Raw genomic sequence first — 27,402 nt, forward strand, 5'->3', positions numbered from 1 at the left:
ATATATATATATATATACACATATATATACATATCTATATTACTGATTAAAAGGCACTAACATCCATTACATGTAAATAGGCAAGGAGTTTAAATAAAATTTGAATTTTAAACATGGTATTTAATATTTAATTTATATTTTTCAGCGCAAGCTCAAATATGAGGCCTCTAGGCTAAAAAAACAAGCATGTTAATGAGAAAGAAAATGTGAGCACAGAAAAATAGAACTCTGATGCTCATCAATCTAACATCATTCATCCACATCTTTGAATAAATATTCCTCAATATTCAAGTCCAAGGGTTTATTTTAATTAGTTGAAAGAATATTCCTACACACCCAAACAAATTAACGCAATTACAATTACAGAGACCGCATTCTTAGACACACTACTGTTTCAAATGTAATTTCCTTAACCCACCTCAAAACTTGATATAGCTTGCGTTTAAATATAGGATTTTTTGGGATGACAACTGTACTTTTTGGTTGATTAAAATCTCAACCAGCCAAAAATAAATAAATAAATGGTATAAGATGTACAAGAATGGTAAGAGAACGCATTTAGTAAAAAACCCTATGAGTTGGGACTCGGAAATCAACTCGGAAATCAACTCGGAAATCTTTAGGGGTAAGCATTTCGACTTGATGGATAGATTTTCAAATTGGTCAAAACAGCACCAATCAAAATCCAAAAAACCAAACTTATCAGTAACTTGATAAGGCTGAACCAAACAAACCAAAATTTAATTTTGTTTAAATGATTCCGCTATGAACAAACCGAAATTTAATTATTTGTTGGAGTTTAGTTATGAACATTACAAATAACATATCCTACATATAAAATATTGATTTAATTTCATGAATCCACTATTTATTTCAATCAAATGTTGCATATAATGCAAACTTTAATTTTTTAGATTTGTTTGACATTAAATTAAAATAAATGAGGAATTTTTAATTAATTTTTAGCTTTTTCGATTTGTTCGATTAAATAAAAATTAAAACCGAACCAAAAACCAAAAATCAAATATTAAGATTTTAAAAACCAAAAAACTAAATACATTTAAAACATGAACTGAATCAAACAAATTTATTCGGTTCGGTTTTTCGGTTTTGACCAAATAATGGACGCCCCTACCCATCGTCTTAAAGTCTAAATCCCATAACAATTTAGTGCACAGTTCACCAATACAGTTTAAATAATAGTCAATTACATCTAATGAGTTTTTCAAATGCAACCTGGAACTGAAACTATCAAATTTATATAGAAACTTAGTGCCTGAACATGTGGATGTACAAGTAGTACACGAGATTATAACTACAGATCCTTGAAAATGAGCTGAAATCTTGTTATTTTCTCTGGAGGGAGAGGACAGTTAACAATTAGCTTACCTTTCATGGCTCCTCTAAATATGGCCTGTCATCAAAGTTCATTGGATATTTAACCTGTAAGTATCATGAAATCACACAACATATAGAAATACATGAAAAAGCATAAAAATAAATAAATATTAATAAATTCCCTGTTAAAAAGCAGTTCACTCCATCTAATTGATGAGTATTAGATTTCCTATCAATTCCAATAAGTGAAGTTTACAATTCTAGGACTGAAGAAACACAGCATATAAGAAAGCAGTTCTATTGATTCAGAAACAGAACAGACGGTGGAGAAATTACTATAATAGCGAACTCAGCTTCAAGCAAAGGTTATGTGGGAATCAGAATGTCAGAATACAATACATTTTCTTTGGAGAAAAATTCAAGTGCACTGAGAACATGTTGCTAGGACACAAAAAGGAAGCATTTCTTGAAGTGGAACGTCGGAGAGAAGCAAGTTACTATGACTGCATGCAAAAGAGGAGCGTTTCAGATTTCATTTGAGGCCATAGGAAATGATTTTTATGTAAATGATTTATTCTGATTTTAAACAAGCTATTTCGAGAATTTGACCACCTAAGTTGTTGCCAGTTCAAGCTCAGGCTTGGCTTGACAGGCTCAGTAGCTTACTCATGATCCATTTAATGAGGCGTAAATTTACTTGAATGATGTATTTACTAGATAACAGGGAGAAAGGGAAAGAATGATACAACTCAAGCACAACTAAGTACAGACTACTTGTTCATGTTAGATCACACATGTGAGGTGATACAATGCAAAACTTTATTAGCGAACTTTTACACAACTAATAATAGCAACTAACCTCTACCACGTCTATGAAATCTTGCTTGCAATGAAAAGAGCCCACCCATTTTGTGTGATCAGCAGTCCTGGATAAACATTAACGCAAATTCAATCCGTTTGAATTCTTTGAATACTAGTGTAAAAAAAGAAATCTTCAGCATAATGTAATCAAGATACTAAAAGATTGCATTAAGATAGTAACATCAAGCACAAATACACAGAAGACCATAATCTGAGTTAAATTTATAATGAGATAGGAAGTTGTAATAAAGATTCTCATTCAACTGAAGGAGACCAAGCTCCAACGCACCTGTTTTGGTCATTCTAGATATATCTTTGGTGCTGGTAGAATAGAAGAGGGTATTGTTGTAATAACTGAAAGATAAATAAATAAAAAAAAAGCCGCAAAAGAAAAAGAATGCTAACGAGTCTCTGTCAATTCGAATCAATCATCATTTTGATGATTTCTTCTTAAGGGGGCGTTTGGTAATTGGTACAATAATTTTAAGAGGATTTAAGTTAGATTTAACATATTCAAGCCAAACGCAATAAAAAAGTTAGGTAAATCCCCCGTTAAGTTAAATCTAATTTTTCCTTGTTCCGTTTATTAAATCTAGATTTGCTAAATCCACTTATTAGTTGGATTTAACAAATTTAGCGTAGGAAAAAAATATTTCAAAAAGATTTATGCCAAACACATCAAATTGATTTAACTGTATTTAACCTTTCATTAAACCAAACACCAATTCGAATTTCATAATATTTAGATTTAATATATCCGGTTTTACCCGATTTAGAAAATCGTATTAAACTTAAATCCTACTACTAGCCAAACACCCTCGAGTATCGTTTGACTTGGAGAGAAGAAATAGAAGAGCGAGCGAGAGCCAAAAATAGAGCAGAAGAAGAGAGGAGTTGTGTTGGTGACTCACATCGTGAAGGAAGAGTAAAAAGGTGGGTGGCATGTGCAACTCTAGCAAAGGAGAGCACAAGAAATAGGGCAGTAAGAGGAATCATGCAGCAGGAGAGGCAAGAAGACAGGAAGAATTTTTGTGCGAAGGAAGTAAGGAAGTAGGGAATTAGAGGCTTCGGGTGTGTAAAGAACTGGAGTTAGCCTCGAAGCAACAACACATGTGCGCTTGATCGAAGAAGAAGAAGAAGACATACCTGAGAGGAAGGGAGGCAGTGGTGAGGAAACTTAGCGGACCGAACCGGGGGGAAGAAGCTCCTGTCCTAACTAAACTGAATAGTAGGAGAGGAGAGGGGTGACCTATGTGCGCGAGCAAGGAATGAACTGAGCCTTTAAAAGGAAGAGGGGTTAGAGTTGTTTGATGAGATTATATATATATATTAATGACAAGAAATCTAACAGGAAGGCTTGGGGTACCGGTTCGTGTTGGAAAGAGGCAAATCAAGCTATTAAAACAATGTTAAGGTAAGGCTTTATGGATTTTCTACTTTAATTATATAAATTATTCTAATTAAAAAGTTAATATGATATATTAAACTCTATGGATTAAGTTCAGTAATTTTGTTTGACAAACGATTGAATTAAAGGACCAATAAGATTGAGATCAGATCGTACAAAAGAAGAAAAAATAAGGAGGTAAGACTCGTGTTTATTCGATAATTATTGATAGTCAAATTAATTATAAATTGCTACATATTAAAGTTAAAATATCATGAAATATAACTAAGTGAGAAAATAGAAATTTTGAAAGAGAAAATTAAAAGATTTGAAAGGGATAATTTCATAAGGTGAAATCAATGCAAGTACTTGTACTTTTAAATTATAATAGTATTTAACTTCTTCTAAATCTGATACATTTTGTAAATTATTCAGATAAATTTTATGCTACAAAATTATAAATTAAAAATGAATTTACCTTCTTTTTAAGTTCATTTGGTCATTTTAAATTATATTTTGCTTCATTTGTATAGATCCATCAAATGTATAAATTAAGGTATTATATTATGTATTGAATCCTATGAAAAATAATAATGAAATTAACTGTTTTGATTGTTTTCATGTGCATGCTGATTATAATGGAGTTCACACCTTTATAATATTAGCTCTGGAATGCTAAAGTACACGTGCATGTAAATAGAAAAAGCTCTTGATATTGATGTAACTAAAATTATATAATTTTAGACAGTGCTCATGTGACTGATATAAATAAAATAAAATAGATATGAAAATGGTATGTATGACATAATATAATTTTAAAATATTTTGATCGATCATATTCATAAATATGGAAAGTCAAATTATATTGATTTATTAAAAGTTTAATTAACATGCATAGCATTTTTTTTTTCATTGTGTTACCATACTTTAGGAGTAAGCATATTAATTGTTATGGTTAGCTCAGTGTTGTTTTAATTTAACATTTTAGATTTAATTATTTTATTAAAAAAATGAAGAATAGAAAACTTCAGAAGATGCCGACAACTTAAGCTAAGGTAAAAATTTAACTATATTACTTTAATTTATTTCTCTAGTGACTCTTTCATTTATTTTAAAATGATTAAATATTATTTATAGAAAATTAAAATAAAAAATAGAAGAATTTGATTATCACCATCTAACCATCCTTTCGTCATTGGTTAATTTCAAGGCCTAGGTCAGGTCATGACAATTCTATAGGCTAAAAGTTCTTTTCAATTACATAGTTCCGAACTTCCAAATGTAACTGTTAGTTCTTCAAAGCATATAAAGTAGCTGAAATATAACATCAAAATATCGCAGATTTGTGACTACAAACCCACTTAATTACTTGTCATCTCAAATAAATAGAAGGATTACATGCGGAATGGACCTTGAAAAGGATTAACTGAACAACAAACAAAGTATATTATTTACTGATTTGTGTTGCGGGGCAAATACAAAAATGAATAGGCTAAATAACAACTTGGTTTACAGTTAAAATTGGACACATATCAAACATTATGCTGCTAGATCCCTTATGTTTTAAATATTCTGAAGAGCCCTTCTGTTGATTAAACCATTAAAAGATAAAGAAGAAATACTAAAGCATTGAATGCTCCGCATAACCATTATCTCAAGAACGAAGTCAATATAGATTGCATCCCTACTACTTCCTCCCGCCTATGCGATGGATACTAACTAATAACTCTTTTTAGTTAGGCATTTGATAGCAAACATAAAAGTTTTATCCAAAAACGATGACATGAATCATTTTAAATTATTGTGTCAATGTGAGAGTGCCTCCTGAAATTAACTAGCAATGTGACATTAAAATAGTGACAAATGTGCAAGGGTCACTATACCGGCTCCCAGCTGTAGTATTAAATAGGCAAGAATTCTCACATTATGAACGGATGCAGACAAAAAAATTGGTCAATGAAAATAAAATTAGGATATGAACTTAAAATATAGCCACTCGCATGGATAAATTAATGAAATTAATTTCTAATATGATTCATATGAAGATAAATATCTTATATATTCAAGAAACTAGATGGATTGGAGAAAAGACGATAGAGATTAATAGTTTATGTTTTATAATTTAATATCCAGGCATGAATCATACTAGATATGATGTAGGTGTGAATTGATAAAAGTTTGAAAGATAATATTATAAAAATTAATAGAATTGAAGAAAAAAAAATAGCTCTAAATATTATCATTGATAATATGATTCTTAATACTATGCTTCCCTAAGTAGGTTTAGATTTGGAATGACCTAAAAAAAATAATACAATGAATATCTCTTGTAGCAAGAATTTTTATTGGAGAATATTTAAATGAATATGCTGATAAAATAGTAGAAAATTTTAGAAACATTCATGTTTGTTATGATTTTGGAGTTACAAATGAAGTAGACATTGAATTTTTCTTTCCCTTATGATTTTGTTATTGCTAATACTTTATTCATGAAAAAAGTAAGCATATTATCATTTATAAGAATGTATCTAATAAAATACAAATTGATTATTTTCTTATGAGAAAAATAGATTGCCGAGTTTGTAAGGATTGTAAGTTTATTCCAAGTGAAAATTTAAATACCTAACAATAATTATTGGTTTTGGATTTTAAGATGAAAGATTAAAAGATGAAAAATACTACGAAATATTATCATAAAATTAGATTGGGGTATCTAAAAGAATCAATTGAAAACTTTTTATGAGAGCTTCGAGATCTTAGTATTTGAGATATTCATGAAGTTAAAATTATGTGGGATAAATTAACAAGTATTATTAAGCAAGTTAAAAAATATGTGCTTGAAAAATCTAAAAGGAAAAAGCTTATAAATAAAAATAATTGATAGTTGAATAATAATGAAAAAAAAAGAAAAAGAAGAAAAAAATTTAATATAAAAATTGGTTTAATGTAAAAATTTAGAGAATTAGAAAAAATATAAGATGGTCTATAAGGAGTCTAAGAAAATAATATGTGATTCTAAAAAAATATTTTTAAAAATCTTTATAATATATTAGATTCTAAAGATGATGATATATACATACATTTGTGTGTGCAGGTGTATGTGTATATAAAAAAATAATAATAAATATGTTTATCGGTAAGCTCTGCTAGGGTTTCGCCTGATGGCGATTTCCTTCGTCTTCTTCTTTGAATCATCTACCTCGTTCGACTTCATCGCCTTCATCGACTTCGTCTGCTTAGGCCGACCTGATTGACTGCTTTATGCGGCTTCATTAGCTTCATCAGCTTTGTCATCTGCATTGTTCGTGATTTGGTCGTCTCCTACGGCTCAAATCATTGATCGAGCCCCACGCTGTGCTCGAAGAAGACGAGAAGGGGATTGTGTCGCAGCTCGTCGCCTCTTCGTGCTCGAAGAGGGTAGCGCCAAAGTAGAGCCTTGTCAAGCCCCAACCTCCCGCTTCCTACGCGCAGATGTCGACACCTGCTTGACAACGCCCCCTGTGATACCCTTCTTTCTCATCTACAAACGTTATTCTACAGTTCCCTTCTCAATTTTTTTGCCTTTTGTTTTGATGGCCACTGTTCCTCCCCCGAATCTGCCCCTTACATAAAGAATCCTTAGTTGAGACGCTTGGTAAGGGTCTAGACTCTTAGAAAGTTGTCGACCATATGGTGTTTTCTCAGATCTATCATGATTCTCTTAAAGGGATAGCCGACTGTCCGTTTGTTAAGAGGGCTTGTAGAAATGGTGGTAAGGCTGCTTTTATCTTTTCAGACTTCGAAGTCTCTACTTTGGTTGAAAAATGCAAATTCACTCTCATTGAAAAATTTCAGTTGGGGCATCCCAAAATGGAGGTTATTCGCAAAACTTTTGAGAATCTCAAACGTGTAGGACAATGGTAGGTGGGTCTATTAGATGGGAGACAAATGATGTTACATTTGACTACGGACGAAGACTTTGCTAGGATTTTTCCCAGGAAATACCTCACCATTGAAGGAATAACTATGAAGTTGCTCAAGTGGTCTCCTAAATTTGATCCAAATCAAGAACTACCTACTATACCAATATGGTTTAAGTTACTTGGGCTTAAGTTGCATCTTTTCAATCATCAGATTCTTTATTTCATTGGGGTCATGCTTGGGAGACCAACGAAATTAGACATACCCATTTTTAATCTCACCAAGCCTTCTGTTGTCAGGATCCTTGTAGAGAGATATCGCTTTACCTGACATTAAAAAAATTTGGCTTGGTACTCCACATAATGGGTACTGGCAACAGATTATCATGGAATATAGACTATACTATTGGACTCATTGTAAGATGTTTGGACACACGCTTGAAAAATGCTTCAGAATCAATACTACTTTGAGACCCCAACCTCAAATGTCTCACCTAACTACTCAAGGAGCACCTATTCCACTGGCTGATATGGTGGAAACTGTAACTAGAGAGGATATTGCCACTAATTTTGCCCCAGAGGAGCACCCCTCACTACCTCAACCCCCTCGTGTTGTTGAAAATGAAGATAATCTCATTTTGGTACCTAATGATGCTCCATATGCTATGGAAACAATTATTGCTGATGTTGAGGGCCCTCAAACCATGGCGGAGTGCCAAGTTCAAGGTGATCAACAGGAAGAAATTGCTCTCATTGATGATCAACTCAGTGATAAGTTGGGACAACCCTTGGAAGATAATTGGCAAGTTTACAAAACCAGGAAGAAGAAAAAAGGACTAAAAGAAATCAAGAAGTTATAGGAGAATGCTTTGCTAGTTTCGGGTGGAAGCCCCCATCACAGTTTGGTGCTAGACTCCCTCTCTAGATCCAGGGAGAGAGGAAAGCTCACTCATCATAATTAAGCTCTCTGGTGGAATTATGCTCCTCCCGGGTAGCCCGCAGACCATTTTTATATTTTTGGAGAAATTATCTTTAGCTTTTTTGGGGTATAATTGTATATTTTGGTTATTTTTTAAGTCTTGTATGCCTTGTGAGTTGGTTCCTAACAACTGCTCACTAAAACCTTTGTATCTTCTTCCCATCAACGAAATTTTTATTTTGGAAATATATATATATATATATACACACACATGTGTGTGTGTGTGTGTGGGTGGGAGGGTGTATTAACTAAGTCAAATAGAGATAAGGAAAAGTAAAAATTTAGTCAATATAAAGTGTATTAATTATGAAAAATAAAAAATTTTTACTTAGATGATGATATTCAATATAAGTTTATGAGATATTTTGATAATTTTTTCAATGAAGATTGTGAAAATACGACTAATTTTAGTGATCTTAATATCAAAAATAATTTTTTTTTTTTTTTATTTCCACAGTCGCATTAGTAAATTGAAGTTGAAAAAATTTTAAAGAAAATGAAATGTGAAAAAACAGTAGGATCCAATGATATTCCAATTGAGGTGAAAATATTTAGGAGATCGGGAAATTTCTTGGCTTAACTAAACTTTTAATATTATTTCAAAAACTAAATGATGTTTAATGAGGGAAAAAAAGAGTATATTGGTTCATATTTTTAAGATAAGGAGATGCACAATAGTGTGCAAATTATCGAGGAACTAAGTTAATGTGTCATGCATTAAAAGTATAGGCAGCGTAATTCAACAAATATTATGATGTGAAATGAAAAATTCTCGAAATCAATTTGGATTCATGTCGGAGCAAGTCTACTATGGGACTTATATATTTATTGAGTGGTTTTGTGGACAAAAATATAGAGAGTAAGGAGGATCTACATATGATTTTTATTGATTTAGAAAAAACATGTGATAAAATTCAATAAAAGTACTTTGAAGAGTTTTAGAATAGAAAAGTGTTAGTAATGCTTATATGCAATTCATTGACTATATGTATAATAGAGTTGCGTTCGAAAACAAGGGGTTGTGTTCAAAAATAAGGAGGATTGATTAAATATATTCATATTTCAATTAGATTAAATCAAGAACTGGCTTCAAAGCCCATACCTTTTTTCCTTTAGTTATGGATGTTCTTACCGAACATTAACAAAAGTATGTACCTTGGTGTGTGTTTTTCACAGAGGATATCCTTCCTGAATAAGACTAGAGAGAGTTCAAAAAACATGAATTATAGAGGTGAACTTTAGAGTCTAAGAACTTTTGTTTGAGTAGATCTAAAATAGAATTCAGTGATTGTAATTTTAGTAATGATAGATCTAGTGCCAAGATTGTAATAATGGGTGATCAAGTCTTTAAAAGGAGTAAACGGTTTAGATATCTCGGGTATATTGTTCAAAGCGATCGTGATATAAATGGGGATGTTATTAGTAGAATTCAAGTTTAATGGTTGAACTAGAGGAATACATTGGGTCCATTATTTGATAGAAAAGTACCGCTTAGACTTAAAGGAAAATTTTAGAAGATGATGATGAGACCTACAATGCTTTATGGCACAGAATCTTAACCTGTAAAAAAGAAGCATAAGATTAAGATAAGTGGTTTTGAGATGAGAATGCTTAGGTGGATGAGCGTTTTTATACTTAGATATAAAAAGAGAAACAAATATATCCGTGAAAGTGTTAGGGTAGCTCCAGCGGCAAACAAGATTAGAGAGTCGCCTTAGATAATTTGCTCACATTAAATATCGACCATCTGATGACCCTGTTAGCAGATAAGTTTTAAATGTCACTTATGCTAAGAAAGGTGGAGTTAGATCTACAAAGACTTGAGCATGTTGTATAAAAAATGACCTTAATTAATTATAATTAAATGAAAATATGATACTCAATAGGAAAAAACAAAGAAAAAGGATTCATGTAGCCGACCACACTTAGTGAGATAAAGGCTTCTTGTTGTCTTATAGATGCACACAAGCACAGCTCATTAATTCCCTAGTTTAAGCCAAAAGCAACCCTAGTGCATAGGGATGAGCATTCGACCGGTTCAAAAGAATCAGTTTGCAAATTGGTATCGATTGTAATACAGATTCAAAAAACCAAACCAATCAAAATTTTGATAAAACTGCACCGACCAAACCATTTTAATTCGGTCTAAACAGTTCAGTTATGAATAAACCCAAATTTAGTTATTTTTTGGAGCTTGGTTATGAACAAAATTACGAATTACTTATATCAATGTCTAATATCAATTTAATTTTATGAATCTTCCTTTTTTTTAATCAAATATTGCATATATGGTAAATTTTGATTTTTTTTCTTGAAATTATACAATAAGATTTGCATACATCGCACTTAACTACTATGCATTTACATATCTAACACCTACACTACAAATTTTACATTAATGCCACATTACATATGCATGAAAAAGGTGTATTTCATTTAATAATTAGTTAAAATGGTGGTAGTTTAATGAAATATGAATGATTTGGATGGTATAAATGTAAAATGTGGAGTTTAGGTGATAGATAAATAAACACATAGCAATTGGTGGTATGTATATAAATGTTCCGAAAATATAATAACAAAATTTAATTAAATTTTATTTTTTTTGGTTTGTTCGGCTAAATAAAAATTCAAACCAAACAAATAATCAAAAAACCTAATAATATTATTTAAAAGAAAATTTGAAATACATTTTTGAAACCAAATTGAACCAACCACGCTTGTTTGGTTCATTATGGTATTGAACAAATTATGCGCACGCCTACTAATGCATTGTATTGTGTTTAATATTTAAAACATTAGTAAAGAACTTAGGAAAAGAGACTTCTTTGGTTGTGACATGTAAAGGTAAGATAAAACCTAAGCTGCCATTTGCCAATGCCTGTCATTGTCTCATTGTCCACCATCTCCCCCAATAAAAGGCCTAAGACCATCATAGAAGAGTTTACAGTGAAATGTCGTGGAGATGATACTGTTGTTGAGGAAGCTGACAACCCAAAGAATAAGGATGAATGAAAAAGACATCAGAAACTGACAACCCTTTGCACCTACACCAAAGTTGGGATATTATAACCCATTAACTATTAAGGTCTTACTATATTTAGAAATGCTTCCATTCTAGTTTCTTTCCCTTATTGAATGGCCTAACAATGAGCAACGATAACTTTCCTCGATGTTGCATTCACATATCTTGCCATGGCTTAGATGATGAACATAACTTTCCTTTATATATATGTATAATGTACTTAGCAATATAAAAGAAATGAATTGAATATGTTGTGACATGATAGATACCGACTCCATAATTCTGTCATCCATATAATATAAGGATTGATGGGATCGCTAGGTTAGGCCTCACATGTCAATTGCTTCATAATAACAAAATGATTATGACTCTCAACATGCATAAAGAGTGAAGTGTAAGCATGAATAACACCATGCATTTGTTACACGATTTTCTTGGAAATATGAACAATGACTGAAATATTGAGCTTTCATATCTTTTATACCACAAAAAGCATTCCCTTGAGCCCTACAAATAATGTTTCAAGTTTCAACTCCAAGCGACAAATTGGCACAAGATGGCGATGCCAAAAGTTGGCCATCATCATGGGTCAACAGGCCATGTTGAGTCATGTTTTTTATCTCATGCTATATGGATAAAAACATTGGGTTTTAAAAAAAACATTAATATATAGATTTAGTGTATAAAAAATGAGAATGATAAGATAATTGTATGGTAAATTTGTAAATTATCACTTCTTGAAAGAAATGTTGTAGCAACATCTATTGAAATAAAGGTGATTGAAAACATACTTGGGTAATTTAAAATGTATAAATTATACAATTTAATAAATTTGTGTCAAATAATTAGGGCTCCAAATAGGTAAATCCTAAGTAACATGGATATATAAGTTATTCAAAACGAGTTAAACAAAATTGAGTTAATACCTCTAATGACACCCAACAGGAACTATTGAAAAATAAAGATTCATAATACCGGCCCAAAAAATTTTAAAAAGGCTAATGCTCATGATGATGTGCTTGGTCTTACTAATAGAATCTAATCATTTCACACCAATACTAAGAACTTTATAACCTCCAATCAATAATACTAAAAATATATTTTACTTTTTATGATAAATTCTACTATGATTCCACACGCCTTCTAATTATTTCCTCTTAATGGGAATGGAAAGTCTCATGTGTTTTCCCTTTAGTGTCAACTCTGGGATTTAGCTTCAAGTGCCGAGCATTGCGCTAGCCCATAAGTGTTGACCCAAAAGCGCCAAACCTAATGGAGCTAGAAACGCAATCAACCTACCGATTGCTATCCCTGGTGGGTAGGTATTGTGTCAATTAGGGTCCTTGAGCTACCAGCCGAACCGGGTTAGTCCGTATGGAAGTTGACAAAATTGATATCAGTACAGATGTTTCAGACTACTAAACAATTGTCTTCTTAGGAGAGTAAGGGTAGAGAACTAAGCCACTCAGCATGCATTGGCAAGTAAAACCTTGAAAAAAATGAATTAGATGTATCATTGCAAATGGCACACACCAAAAACCAATAACTAAACAATATAGGAATAATTTGCTAGTTGAAAACAACAACATTGATCTTGAAGCCAAAAAGACTAGACCACTCAGGGAAATGGGAACACCTAGAGCCAACAATAGAACAAAAATTTCAGCAAAATGGGTGAAAGAGATTCCTCAACTTTGGGAAAGAGAGCAAAACTACAGTGATATATAAAGTTTTAGGAAAACGTAACATTTTCATAATATACATAATTACATATGACTTTTCCCAAATCTAGATGAATGAGAGTTGGCCCCTCCCTCCCTCTCCTCCCATCCCTCCCTCTCTCTCTCTCTAGATATTACTAGCATCAACTTACACCAACCAAATTGGCTAAGAATTTTTTGATTTGTTAAAAAAAGGGATGTAGTGTAAAAGTAATGTAGCGAAAAAGAAAATGTACTACATTGAAAAATAAATATTGTTTATTTGGATGAATAAAATATGAACACATGAATATTAATTTTTAGGTTTGGGTGAGTATACTGCAAATGCAGTATAAAATAAATTAAGGGAGATGATGGGAGTTCTGTGGCGGCAGCATTCACCCAAATCTGATGCATTCAAAATACGTTGAAATTGAGCTAAAAAAGAAATTTCAAAAGTATTAAAATTTTACACTGCATTTGTTTTTCTTCCAATCAAACATTATGATTTTCAAAACCCCTACCTACCAAACTACCCCTAAATTTCCCAATGATTGAAAAGCTTGAAATTACATGTTGCATTTATTGCCTTTATCTATACGTACAAACATACATGCATATGTATGTATAGGTATGTATATCTAGATATATGTATGTATGTATGTATTGTATGTATGTATGTATATTTGGATGTATGTGTGTATGTGTGTGTGTGTGTGTGTGTGTGTGTGTGGATAGATAGATAGATAGGGCACGCACATGCGCGCATTACATGTAACAATAGAAAGTAGAATTTGAAGTGAAAAATTACCCTGAGTCCATCTTCATGTGATGTGCATTGAAGAAAAACACAGTCGAAGGAATTAGTACAATATCAAAATATTTGGCATAAACTTGAACCTCCTCAGCATCAATAGCTACTAAAGCTATAATTGCAAATTTACTAATCTCTTGAGAAGACTTTGCGAGCTGTTCAAAGAATGGGATAGAAAGAAAAAATTAAGAAAAGAAGGCAGAAAGAAATAGGAAAGTACAGTAAACAAGGAAGCCCTCGCACCAAAATAAAACCAAAAAATTTTAAGTGCCAACCAAGAATGGAAAACAAGCAAGAAAGATAAGATGTGATCAGAACACGTTTATCCTGATATATAATGTGGCAATGGCAGGTCAAATTTTGCATAAACTTCATTATTCTGAATATTATTTAATCCAATTATTCTCTTTGCAAAAATAAATTTAGAAAATCTGACCTCAAATAGTTTGAATAAGGCTAATGATGATGATGATGATCAGGACTGACATTCAAAAAATCTAGATAAAAAAACAAGCACTTCATAATGGAAAAGAAGCCAAAGAAACAATGTCTGTTAATAATTCGTCTCAAAAATTTTCCTCCATGCATGCATTGTGTTTCTACTTTTTAAAGAAATTAAGATGGCAGAGATCAACACTTTGTTTGCATATGAATTGAAATTGATAAATCCAGTGCAATGCTGTACATGCGTAGATAACTAGCATGATATAACAGATCAAGAGCACAGCATCGACACAAATTTACATGGTGAATGAAGGAAAAAAAAGTGCAGTAAAGCAAAAATAATCATATTTAGTTGCATGAAGGAGCAAAATATGTTAGAGAACTGACGATAGATGGCAAAAAAAAACAGGGACTCTTTCTCTTGCTCGCATATTAAAATGCTTAAGGTTTCAGTATACTTATCAAAATCCTACAAGCAGATAAGAAAGGTTCATGTCAAATACAGTAAATACATTTGTTATTTTCAATATATGTTTAGGATCAAATGAAAACTGAAGAAAAAATCCAATACAACTAAAGAAAATGATTGATGGTGATCTCTAGACCTCTAGTTTTTTCCTCAATGTCATTATCATTTTCACAATTGTAATTAATTGACTGTACAAGTATGTTTTAGCATATTTGTTGGGAAACTGAAGCACGCTGCATCTCTCCCTCTCTCTCTCTCTCTCTCTCTCTCTCTCTCTCTCTTCCTCCCTCTCTTCCCTCCCCCTCCTGGTTAATGCCAAGTGCCTATTATCCCCACTTGTGAGAATTGGTAAATCTCCTTTATCTCCCTCATTCCACAAAGTCACCTAGTTCTTGTGCCATTCAAGTGACTCTTCCTTCTTCACCATCTGTTATTTTTCATTGCACGACTCTCCAACATATGGCATCAACACACTCATTGCATCCTTCCTGCACCCACATGTGCGCAAACTACCACTCTGCACGCTCTACTCGAGCCTAATCCGATTTACTTTAAATCGAGCACACAAATTTTGCCCCTATTAGTGAGCCTAGCCTTACCCTACCAGAAACCCAACAAGCCCTACTCAAACTAAACACACCTGTTGCACCCACATATATGCCCAAACCTCACCATTCATGCCCTATGATGAAGCCCATCACTAGGGTTAATCTACATATGATTCAGAATTTAACTTATCAATCAAACATTATGCCGTTGGCTAAATTATTTGCTCCCTAAAGAATCACTAACACACTCAACTTACCAAGGATTGTCATATCTGCAATTAAAAAAGAAAATTAGTGCATGTCACAAAAATGAGTCGAGCTCTGATAAGAATAAACATTTGTTTTTAAATTATCTTAGAAGACTGACAGGCAGGAAGACCATATGAACAACAATGTCACTTGAATAGGCGGAGGATCATACTACAAGAAAAGAGCACATTTCTGGAGGATAGTTTTGCCCCCGCTAGAAAACACCATTTGCACCAAATTTCGATGAAAATCCATCCTCCAGTAAAGCTCCTGACAAAAAATAGTTATTGGTGACAGAAAATCTGTCAGAGAATATTCTTTGGCAGATTTTCAATGGAATATAGGTACTATCACGTAGACATAAGGTAAAAAATTTGACTTCCGCAAGAAACCTCGATATTTTCTTTTTGCAGTAGCTTACCAATTGAGTCAATTATCTACATATTTTCCATCAAAATAAATCTTCTAAAATGGTAAAACAATTAACATGGACGCTATTAAGAAGAACACAATCACATGTTAAACATAAAATTATTTAAATAAATACTACACTCATTACAAATTAGCACATTTATTTTTACAAATTCACTCTTCTCTTATCTCATTCACTCCCCTCATTTATTTCTCCTCCTTTGCTCTCCTGATCTTCATATTTTTTTTCTATTTTGCTAATAAATCAATCAACATCTTCAAATTCACCATCAATATAATATAAGTTAGCAAGTGGTTCTATATCAGTAACAAGTAAAATGGACTATGAGGCCTCTCCTGTCGATGAGCAACCTCCAGTAAGCTTGTTATCAACCCTGCCTAATAGTTTAGTCTTACTCACCATCGGCCAATCTGCTTTGTTTCTTCCAGGCTAGTTCGCAAAGTAGACCTGAATTGTACGTTATGCAAGAATGAATATATCACATTTTGTGTTTCATCTACGATATTTTATCCCAGTAATTTGGTACTGTTTATATGCTCTTAAGCCTCAATTAGATATGAATGCAAACCATTAATGATTAAAGATGAACAAACTTGTGCTCTCTAATTTAAAAAAAATCAAAGCAAACACCTTTAATCATTTGTATTTGTGCTGCACTTAAATGCATAAATCACAATCATTTATCTTTAAAGTTTATATGAAATATACAGCCTTGTACAAGTAAATCATCGTATTTTATTACACTCATTGGTCCCCACGTAATTAGACTATCAAAGTCATGATATAAAATAAATGTTGAGTAAGACGTACTCAAAATAAGTTCTTTTGAATTTCCATCAATAAAACGTACATATAACCTAAATCACTTTGTACTTTCCGCTTCAACCTTGAAATTAATTACAATTGAACCATTTGTAAAAAATGTGCAGCATACAATCTATAAGAGTTAATATTAGCACATAAAGTATTGCACAAAAAAAAATATTACAATATTTTTTTTTAGAAAGTTACGCCATGAAAGGTTCCACTTCCTTATAATTCAAGAAAACTTATAATATTAGTCAATTTTATATTGCTTGTGTATATTGATACCATTCGTCAGATGCTTTGATTAGTAAACTGGGTAAAAATTAATTATCTCCTATCCAACATTCCAATCATTACAAATGATTCTAGTTCAACTATACCATACAAATGGCTCAAAATATCGGGCCTTATCATCTGTAACGAGACAGAGGGTTTGCTTGTTGCCATCGGTAAGAGCTTTATTCATTGGGATTGTGCTCAAGTAGAGCTTCGGGCAATCAGTGCAATCCACAAAATTTTTGAGCCTTGGGTGTATGAAATTAAACGGGCCATCTTTGAAGAGTATAACATCAATCTAATTCAGTTTTTCTGCAAAATTGTGGATCAAATGAACTGGGCTGCCCTCCAAACCATTGACCCGGCCCTAGTGTTTGTTACTCATTTCAGGCAAGTGGCTTTTTGTCTCGCTTTTAGAGAATGTAACACTAGTGCGCAATTTTGAGGTCAATTGACTTTAGATTGTCTTTTTAGATTTTTTTTAAGATAGATAACAAACACATGTAAATGCCCACATGGCAAAGTTCTGTACATCTTTTTTAATATCTTTTTGATATAGTAATGCACAACACACCATAACAAAAAAATGGCTCAAAATATGAGAGTTAAAATGAGAGATTCCATATGCAATGTCTGTCTGGTAGAAAGAGCATTCTACAAGCTTTATCTTATATCAAATAATGCAATTTTATGATAACAAAGTAACTGTTTTCATATTTATCTCCAAGCACATCAAATGATATAAAACTACGGTGCCAACTATTTCTCCGTATGGCAAGTGGTCCATTAAATCAAAGAAACTAAGTGAAATTATTCTTTTTAATTTGCATAATATAACTGAAATAATAGCTCATTCTCTAATAACAAATTTTCCTTTAAATTTATAGAACCCAGATCCTTAAATTTAGATTGATTTAGTTAATAGTTCCCAATTGCTTCTTCAAGGACAGTAAAATAAAAAATATGACATTCATAGCTGTTCATTTTAAATAATTGTTTAAATCTCATATCTACACACTTTCTTTAAGTAAAAATATATCTATATGGCATCTTTGAAGGATTGAACATATTTACACTGACACCAAAAAAGAGAGATTGGAGAAGATTCAATAAGAACATTTAAGAAAGCAATCCGAGACAGAAAAAAAAACAACCAGAACAAACATGCGATGCACTAATCAAATAAAAGATAAAAGACATAAGAGTTTCCTATGCTCACAACCAATCAAGATATAGAAATCACCACCCAAAAAATTGACGAAGGAAGGAGACCCAAGATATCACCATGAACAATGGAGGGATACAATGCCACCACCCAACGTCGTGGATACAGACCATCCCCATCTGGGAATGACAATGGGAAGCACAGGCCATCACAAAACTCAAATAAACAAAAGACCACTAACATAATAAATGACTACATATTTATAATTAACAAGGAGCCAAAACCTAATAAAAACAAACAAATGAAAATACCCTTGTTGCTATTAGTAGTGGGTGTCAACCCTAGCCCTAAAAAGATGGTTGAACGGCCCTCCCCCACTTGGACCAAATCTCCGAAACACATACACTATTTTTTTTTTTCAAATGTGAGCGTACATTAAGCTTTAAATTTAAAGAGAATTTACATAAAAAACTACACAATTCTTATGTATTTAAATATCTAAACCCCAAAGTTTGATAATTGCATTTATCACACCTTTGTATCATAAACCTATGTACTAAAATATGTTTTCAGGTTTTGAAAGATAGTGATGTTGGTATTTTTTATGTGATATTAAAGTTTTAAGTGGTTTGCACATAAATATGAATGTTTAGGTATTACATATGTAAATACATAAGAATTGTGTTGCATGTATGTAAATGCCCCTAAATTTTATGGTCTTTTTATTTTCTAGTTTTCGAAGCTCTAATCTATTTTCCTACAACACTCATCTAGACACATTTTTTGCTTTCAATTTGTCCTTGATTTTTCTTTCAGACTTCATCACAACATTAAATACGTCATTTTGACCTCATTTTTAGTGAGGTCTTAGTTTCCTACTCCTAGAACCCAAAATCTAGCCTAAAAAGCCTCTTGTTGACCATCCTAGCGGACTAATAATGGAACCCACCTCCCGTAGAACTTCAAACCACTTCTTGACTCATTTTTTGTGAAGAACTCGCATAAGTAGTTCCAAGCACTCAACTCCTAGTTGCAAGGGCTAAAGACCAACATGTAGAGGGCTCGAAAATGAGTTCTTACAGGATCAGACGGCCTTAGGTGAACCCTCTGTAACTCAGCAAAGCACTCGCTACACCACGTGAAGTTAACGTATTTTTGGTCCGACCATCGACAAATTTGTCTGGATAATCCCGGATGACGAAACAGACGGCGCTGACACGTCCGGAACGTCAATTTTAGCCATGAAGGACACTCATATTGCCAGGGTTACGCGCGCGCACAAATGAAACGGAAGTCGATGCGCATTTTTTTAGCGAGACACGCGGGCTCAACCCAGGCTCAACTCGAGCTAATCACCATCTCAAAGAATTTTAATTTTGAATTTCGAAATTTTTTGAAATTCAAAGATTTCAAAATTCAAACAGAATATTTAAAACACTTATTAATTGAAAATAATCTATTTTTATTCTTTTCCAATTGAGCCGCATACACCAAAGAAAGGTATTCAATTCCCCGCCAAAGCTTTCACGTAACGGCTCCCTCTCGAATCTTCGGCTGGTTATAGTAATTGGCCTCGGACAAAAGGATTGATTTGATCATCCTCCGCTCGCTCCCGCTCCCGTCTACTTCCTCCCACTCTCTGCTCAATCGCACCTCCCTCTTCCTCGCGTAGAAGAAGCCACGCTCGAGACCCTCTCCCGCACTCGCCTGCTTTCCTCCTTGCATCGAAGTCACCCACCCGCTCGCCTGCTCGCCTCCTCCCTGCGCCGTAGAAACTCGCTCTATGCTCGATCCCGTCTCCCACACCGAAGCCACTGACCCCGTTTCCTCTCTTCTTCGACTCCCTCCTCCCGCCCGACTCGCCTCTACCGCTCGACACCGAAACCCCCACTCGCCTGCTTCGCCTCCTCCTCTCTCGGCTAGCTCTCGACTCGCCTCCTCACTCCACTGAAAGACTCACCTCCCCTCTTTCGATCGAGAAGCACTAGCCACTTGCCTCCCCTTTCTTCGCGAATAGACCTGCTCGGCTCACCGTCTCTCTCGAGCAAACGCCGCAAACACCTCCCTCTCGTTGGAGTCCACTCTTTCTCTCTACCAGGATCGCTCGGCCAACCCTCGCCAACCCTCTCTCTCGCCTGTCTCACCCGAATTGGAGGTAGCAGGGGTAAAAGAGCAAGGAACACGACTTCTTCAAGCTGTAGAAATGCTTGGAGCACAAAACCTCAGCAATTGCAGTAATCGGGTAACAAAGTTTTGTTTTATTCCCATACTTGCTCATTTTATTTATACAATACAGTCCATATAGGAAGATTTGTGTACATGCCTACTCAATTCATTTGTTTTTACATATCTAACACCTAAAACTTTCACATAAATATGCATTGTACTCAATTTTTGCTGTTGCAATAAGATAATATATTTACTTATCTTTACAGTTAAAATACCTTTTTTTTTTATGAAAAGGTAAGTTGATACGTATGTCAAAATTAAAGTTTGAATTTTAGATATGTAAATGTATGTAAGTTTTTGTGTGCTATGCATGTAAATCTACCATTATTCTTCAGTAACTGTGTACAGGATTTAAGAGATATTTATGAAGATCCTCTTTGAGTCGAACACAATTTTCTTTTAGCTACTGATTTCTTTGAAAATTGGCTTGTGGCGAATCTGTACCTTAAACTTAGCCAAACAAAATTCTCTTCTATAACTGAATTTAAATGTAGTCAAAAGCTAAGACCTTTGTCATCATCCTCTTCACTATCCTCTCTGCGTAGCTTTGATGCAATTTCGATGAAAAGAATGATGAGTCTCTATAATCAAAGCTAAAGTTCTATTTAAATTTAAATAGCTAAACTGAATTAGTATTTAAATGTAGATAAAACTTCGTTTAGCTTTCGTAGTGTGAAGTTTTAAATTTAAATGCATTTAACTTTAAACCTGAATTTAAATACAACTTAATTTTTGTTTAGATTCAAAGCCTAGATACAACACTAAGTTAAACGTATTCAACCTTAACCTTAAATCAAAGCTAAATGTATTTAAATTTAAACCTGCATCAAAGCTAAGGTTTTGTTTGAACTTTTGAATATAAACTTTATCGGCCAATGTTGAGATGAACTTGACTCAATGACTGATTTAACACTTCCCTAACTCAGTTTTATGCTTTATATCTTTCTTTGGTGGACATTGACATACCTAGCACACTAACGTTATGTATTTACATATCTCACACTTGAAATTTAATATTTACATACAATGCACTTTGGTATTTTAAACCTATACATGAAAAGGTGCATTTCACTGTTTAAAATTAAGTTGATAGTTTTTCTTATGCGATAGTGATGAATTGGTTCATGTAAATGTATAAAGTAAAGTTTTGGATGTTGGAAATGTAAATGTACAGGAGTTGTGGGGTACGTAGGCGAATCTTCAGTCGATTCTTCTTGGCCGGTTGTCCGATATTATTGTTATCTTGAAGAAGAATCAAGATGTCATTCTAGCTTGTTGTTTTTACTGTTCTTTGCCCTACATTTCCGTTGATTTGGGGCTTAACATATGTCGTTTGGAGTTGTTTTATGTGCTGTCTTTGAGCTTTTAAAATGTTGTTCGAAGCTTTTAAAAGGGGCTGATTTGAGAGCTGTTTTGAAAGTATTAACCTGGGTTTATATGGGTATTGTTTGAAGGCTTTAGAAGTGCTGATTTGGAGTGTTTTAGAGTGCTGTGGGAAGCTGTTAGGCTGTTAGCTGCTATAGAAAGCTGCTGTAAGTGCTGTGGGAAGCTGGAAGCTGTTAGCTGCTATAGATAGCTGCTATAGAAAGCTGTTGTTTAGGTTTTGGGGAGCTGTCAGCTGTTATAAGTGATATGGGAAGTTGTTAGCTGCTGTAGAACGCTGCTGTTTGGGCTCGAGAGAGCTGTAGGAGTGTGGTCGGGTCCTGAAAAGAATTTTAAGTTGCTTAAAATTAATGTTTAGGTGCTGTCAAGCATTGCAAATTACTGTTTGAAGGTGTTAAAAATGTTGTGAGAGTTTTATGGAGTTTGAGAGCTTTATTTACTGTTTGGGGTTGGATTTGGAGAGCTTTGTCTATTGTTTTGGGGTCGGATTTGGAGAGCTTTATTTATTGTTTTGGGTTTCACTTGATTATCATTTAAACATTTTTTCTTTATGTTGATTCACTTATTGTTTTCCCCCTTTTGGTTTTACTAGTTTTAAAAATGGGTCGGCCTCCTTCTTTCGTTTTATGTATTTTTAAATAGTTAAGTCAAAAAAAAAAATGAGAATTTCTAATTTAATTACTTGGAAGACACTTAGAAATATTTGATGATTAGTTGGAAAATACTTAATTGAGGGTAGATCACTTTAAAGCACTTTAAACACAAGTTAAAGTGTAGGCTTCCTAGATCTTAGAAGCACACCCTAGGTGAGAGTCCATCTACCTAATTCTCAGTGTAGGCTTCCTAGATTTTAGGAGCACACCCTAGGTGAGAGCCCATCTACCTAATTCTCAGTGTAGGTCTCCTAGATTTTAGGAGCACACCCTAAGTGAGAGCCCATCTACCTAATTCTCAGTGTAGGTCTCCTAGATTTTAGGAGCACACCCTAAGTGAGAGCCCATCTACATATTTTTCAATATAGACTTCCTAGATTTTAGGAGCACACCCTAGGTGAGAGTTCATCCACATATTTTTCAGTATAGGCTTCCTAGATTTTAGAGGCACGCCCTAGATAAGTGTTCATCCATCTACATTTCAAATAAATAATGAAACTTGGCACTTAACTCTGATTCACAAACTGATTAAAAGATTAGACATAAGGATACACTGAGACGTAGTTCATGCTTCCTTAATTAAATCAACAGTGAAATTCCCGCAATTACTTAACCTACAATGAAACCCAGCGCATCGGGATTTGAGCTTAGATATTACACTCAAATCCTCCTAGGGAAATTTGTTAACGTCACATATGGATCATCGGACTACGATAAGTCAAAGGTCTAGGTGGCGAAGGGCGATGACGACATTGCTTATGTGTGTTTAAACGAAAAATACGAAGTGAGATTATCTTCTACCTCAAGAAACTTCAATAAGAGAGAGGAAAGGATCTATGATATTATTCGTCAACTCTTGGTGGGATTGTTGCCCCCGACACTCTTATGTTGTTAATAGTTCTAACACGATTAGAATAACTAGTCTGTGGACTATATGACTTTACAAAATATTTACAAAAATCAAACAAAATCTCTTTTGTATGTTAAAAAGAACTCTGCATAAAAAAAACTTAAACAACAGCTTTTGTATGAAAATCAAAAAAATTTTCTATGAAAATTTATAAAAGTCCATGGTTAGTCATTTGGATCAAGGTTAAGAACATCCCCCGTAGATTGTCGGGCTGGTAACTCTTGTTCAAGTTCGGGAAGCACACAGTCCAGCTCTAAGACCCACTTTTACTAATGTCTTACAACAGTCATGATCTTTCATATGTGGCTAAGGGTTTCTTCTGCTTGTGATTTTTACGACTCATTTTTCTGACTTTCGTGCTGGGTTTTCTCGCCTTATTTATTTTTCTTGCAAGTTTATTTAAATCTGTTGCAAGCAATACTACGCTCGTAATATTAATCACGCAACAGTAGCATATGTCGAGGTGCGCTTTTACAGTTTATCTACAGCATTTTTACTTTACTGCATTTTACTTTTCAAAGTATCTTTTATTTACCTGTAATTTACATATTTTGCATGCAAAACCAAAACAGAAACAAAACAAAACCAAACATTGACACCAAAATTGTAAAGCATAAATCACTAATCTCAAACACTTAAACCTTGAAGCTATCACGATGACAGAAGGTTCGGAGCTAAATTCGTGGGCAGCATAATGAGGAACTCGGACCGAGCAGCAAGAGGATCTTCTTCAGCAATCTTTTTCCTAGTCTAAATAACAACTCATAAGACTTCGAGGTAGTTCACCCAGTGCGACATAAATCCTCACACCCTCTTAATCCTCACACCTCATTTTTAGGCTCCTGTACAATCATGTTGTGCAGCGTAAGTCCTAACTCGCACTAGGTTTTGAGGTTGTCGTGTGACACGACGTAAACCCTCTTATACCTGTGTGCTATTTGCATAATCAAATATTATGCAAATGTAAATCTCAAACAATAAAATTCGCAAGATTAAACACCTCAATAACATCTTCTCCAAAACACAACCACACAGTAGGATAGTCTTGGAAGTCACTGAGATTTCTTCTCAGAATCTATGACATCTCCTACCTGTTCCTTCCTTTAGACTCTTGAAATAACTGTTCTTATTTAAGTCACTCTCACTTGTTTTTCCACTTCCTTTCGTGAAAATCTAAACTTTGAAATCTTGAAAACTATACCTCTGATTATTATCGAGAATTTTCTCAAGTGACCTTAGTCATTTGGGATGTAATTAACTATAGAGGCAAGCCTCTATACGGAACTTGGAATCCTGGTAAAATAAACCCAATTTAATATATATATTAAATAGGGGAACTTATCGGTCACACATAAAAAGGTTCGCAGGCCAAACGGATGTCACAAATCTCTTAGTCTGCAAAATTGGTCTACCGCAGAGATATACACTCACCTTTCGGAAATGTATAGTATTCATGGTATCGGGCATAATTATGCAAACTATTGAACGAATGAGATCTATTTGGTCTCATTTTTTAAAAAAACTTAAAACACGCTACTTTCAAAAAACATAAAACACGCTACTTTCAAAACCAAAAATATATACCTCTTATATTTAAATTAAATTTTCAAATTTTTTTCAATATTTTCAAAATAAAAAAGTTGACCGAAATGTCATCAAAAGAAATTATGCACGTATCAAATCAAGCTTAAATTAGAATAAAGTCATTCTCCGATAAGGTCAAACCCACATAGGGATAAACTTTGTTCAATTACGACTAACACCATATGTTATAAGTTTTAGATCCTAAAAATATAAGATTCTTAATAATTTTGGATAACATACAAACCTTTTGACACACGTTTCATTCAATCTTAATGAAAACTTATGTCTTCACTCTATTCTTGGTAAAATACATCATTATTTGTTTTAGACAAATGATCCACCAACAAGAACATTTGATGACAAGAAAAATAATAATTCTTATTACCATTAAGTAAAAGCGTTTAATGAGTTAATGCAATATGGGCATATTAGTTTTCCTGTAGTACACCCTGTAGGTGTAGCATATCCTAGAAAATAACCAATTATTCCACAAGCATTTAATGAGGTATGAGTTCACACACGCGAGAAAAAACTAATCCTCACAACTTCTTCTCATATTCCATGAAACTCTAAACCCGAATTTTCATATCGCAACTTATTGATCATCATCCTCTCATTACTTTACAAATAAATCCCAATCAGAAAATCGCATGTAATTTTTTCCTAGAATGTAATTGTCCTCTTCAAAATCTTGCATTGTCCCTTCCAAAATCATTCAAAACTAGTTTACGAAAAATTGACTCCCATGAAGCTATGAACATTGGGTTCAAAACATTTAGAGATTAAGACGAACAAAAGGGAGGCAGGACAAGTAACTGTCTTAAGCAGGAGAAACACGGCAAGCCATTGTTTAGGTAGACGGGTTTGTAGTACAAAGTGGGGCCGGTTGTGGAGATCTGGCAATGCGCAATATAAGCAGGAGAATAGATTGGTGGTGAAGAAGGCTGCCTATTTTGAGCTAGAGGCTGAAAACACCTGTGCTTTAGACGGGAGAGATCACAAAAATAAAATTTTTGTGTTTGTGCGAAAGATTTTTCCAATTTTTGGTATATTTTTGGTTGATTAGATAAAATTTTCAGGAAAAAATTCGCCACTAATTTGCCATTATCACCAATTTTTTCAAATGGATTTTCGCTAGTGAATAATACTATTAAGACTTCATAGGATTGGGACATTAAAGACTATTGGAATGCCAACCAAAAATTTGTTTGTATTACCAATCATTTTTACATATTAAAGTAAGGATTGAATTTTGAAAATTATTTGGCATGTTACCTAAAAAATCATAATAAAATGAGTAGTTATTTGTTTCAAATTTAATATTTGTAAAAGATGGAAATGATTAAACATTTTGAATCTTCTGAATGATTGGATTTAACCAATAATGGAGTTGAATTGAGATCCACAAAAAAGGATATAAAGTGTTTAAAAAATACTTTTGGCAAGATTTAAGCTAAATATTGCTTAAATAATACATAAAATTGGATGCTAAACAACCCTTCATCATCATGCCTAATCAACTGCATAACCCTTAATATAATTAGCAATTTTATGTCAACTTCTCCACATCTTAATTTGTTCCGAGTAACCTTAGCCACCTGCTTCATCCTATTTCCTTAATATCATCACTTTTCATTGTGTGCATGTCATTCTTCATTACTCTTATTGCTTTTTGCAACATAACTTTTTATCACAGACAAACAATCCAATTTAAATTCTAGTAGAACAAATTATGAAATACATAAATTATGACGTCCCTCTCCCTGCATCTAAGAGTTAAGATAATAAGATAACTTTAAGATAAAATAATATAGTAACATCAACTGTGTAACATCTGATTGTGTAAAATCTACGAAATAAATCTCATAAAAAATGGATGAATTTGATATTAATGAAACTATACAAGCACTTCAATCAATAGTTGTGAATCAACCAACCATTCAAGAAAAGCACTTCTTCAAGAATATCAAGAACCTTTCGTTTTCAATTTCACAAAATGGGAATCGTTCATGTTTGTTCATATATATAATCGAATCATTACTCGCTGTACCAAAAAGTTTAGGTCACATCTCCAAAACAATTGTTAAAAGTAACTTCTCCCATAAGAACTTACCATCAGAAAATGATGCAACTATAGCCTGTCCATGCTAAGAAAACATCACCCAAGAAAACTTCCGTTGAACACTGTCGGCCGTTTTATTGTCCAACTTCACTTTCGTAGTTTGAAAAGGTGATGATTTTGGGATTTT

At 33.4% G+C, this 27,402-nt stretch overlaps 1 protein-coding gene across 1 annotated transcript in view; it reads right to left on the minus strand.

Moving 5' to 3' along the window:
* Positions 1–1,093: 1,093 nt before the first annotated feature.
* LOC110031128 (thioredoxin-like protein 4B) overlaps positions 1,094–27,402 on the minus strand; it is a gene marked incomplete at its 5' end in the record, with an annotated part of 36,918 nt that continues 10,609 nt past the window's right edge. The window contains 3 exon segments of the mRNA XM_020734195.1: positions 1,094–1,414; positions 2,198–2,264; positions 14,001–14,158. Of these exon segments, the coding sequence (XP_020589854.1) occupies positions 1,316–1,414; positions 2,198–2,264; positions 14,001–14,158 (324 nt within the window). The 3' untranslated portion in view covers positions 1,094–1,315.

This window comes from Phalaenopsis equestris, unplaced genomic scaffold (genome assembly GCF_001263595.1).
Source record: "Phalaenopsis equestris unplaced genomic scaffold, ASM126359v1 Scaffold000772, whole genome shotgun sequence".
In the NCBI taxonomy this organism is placed as follows: Eukaryota; Viridiplantae; Streptophyta; class Magnoliopsida; order Asparagales; family Orchidaceae; genus Phalaenopsis; species Phalaenopsis equestris.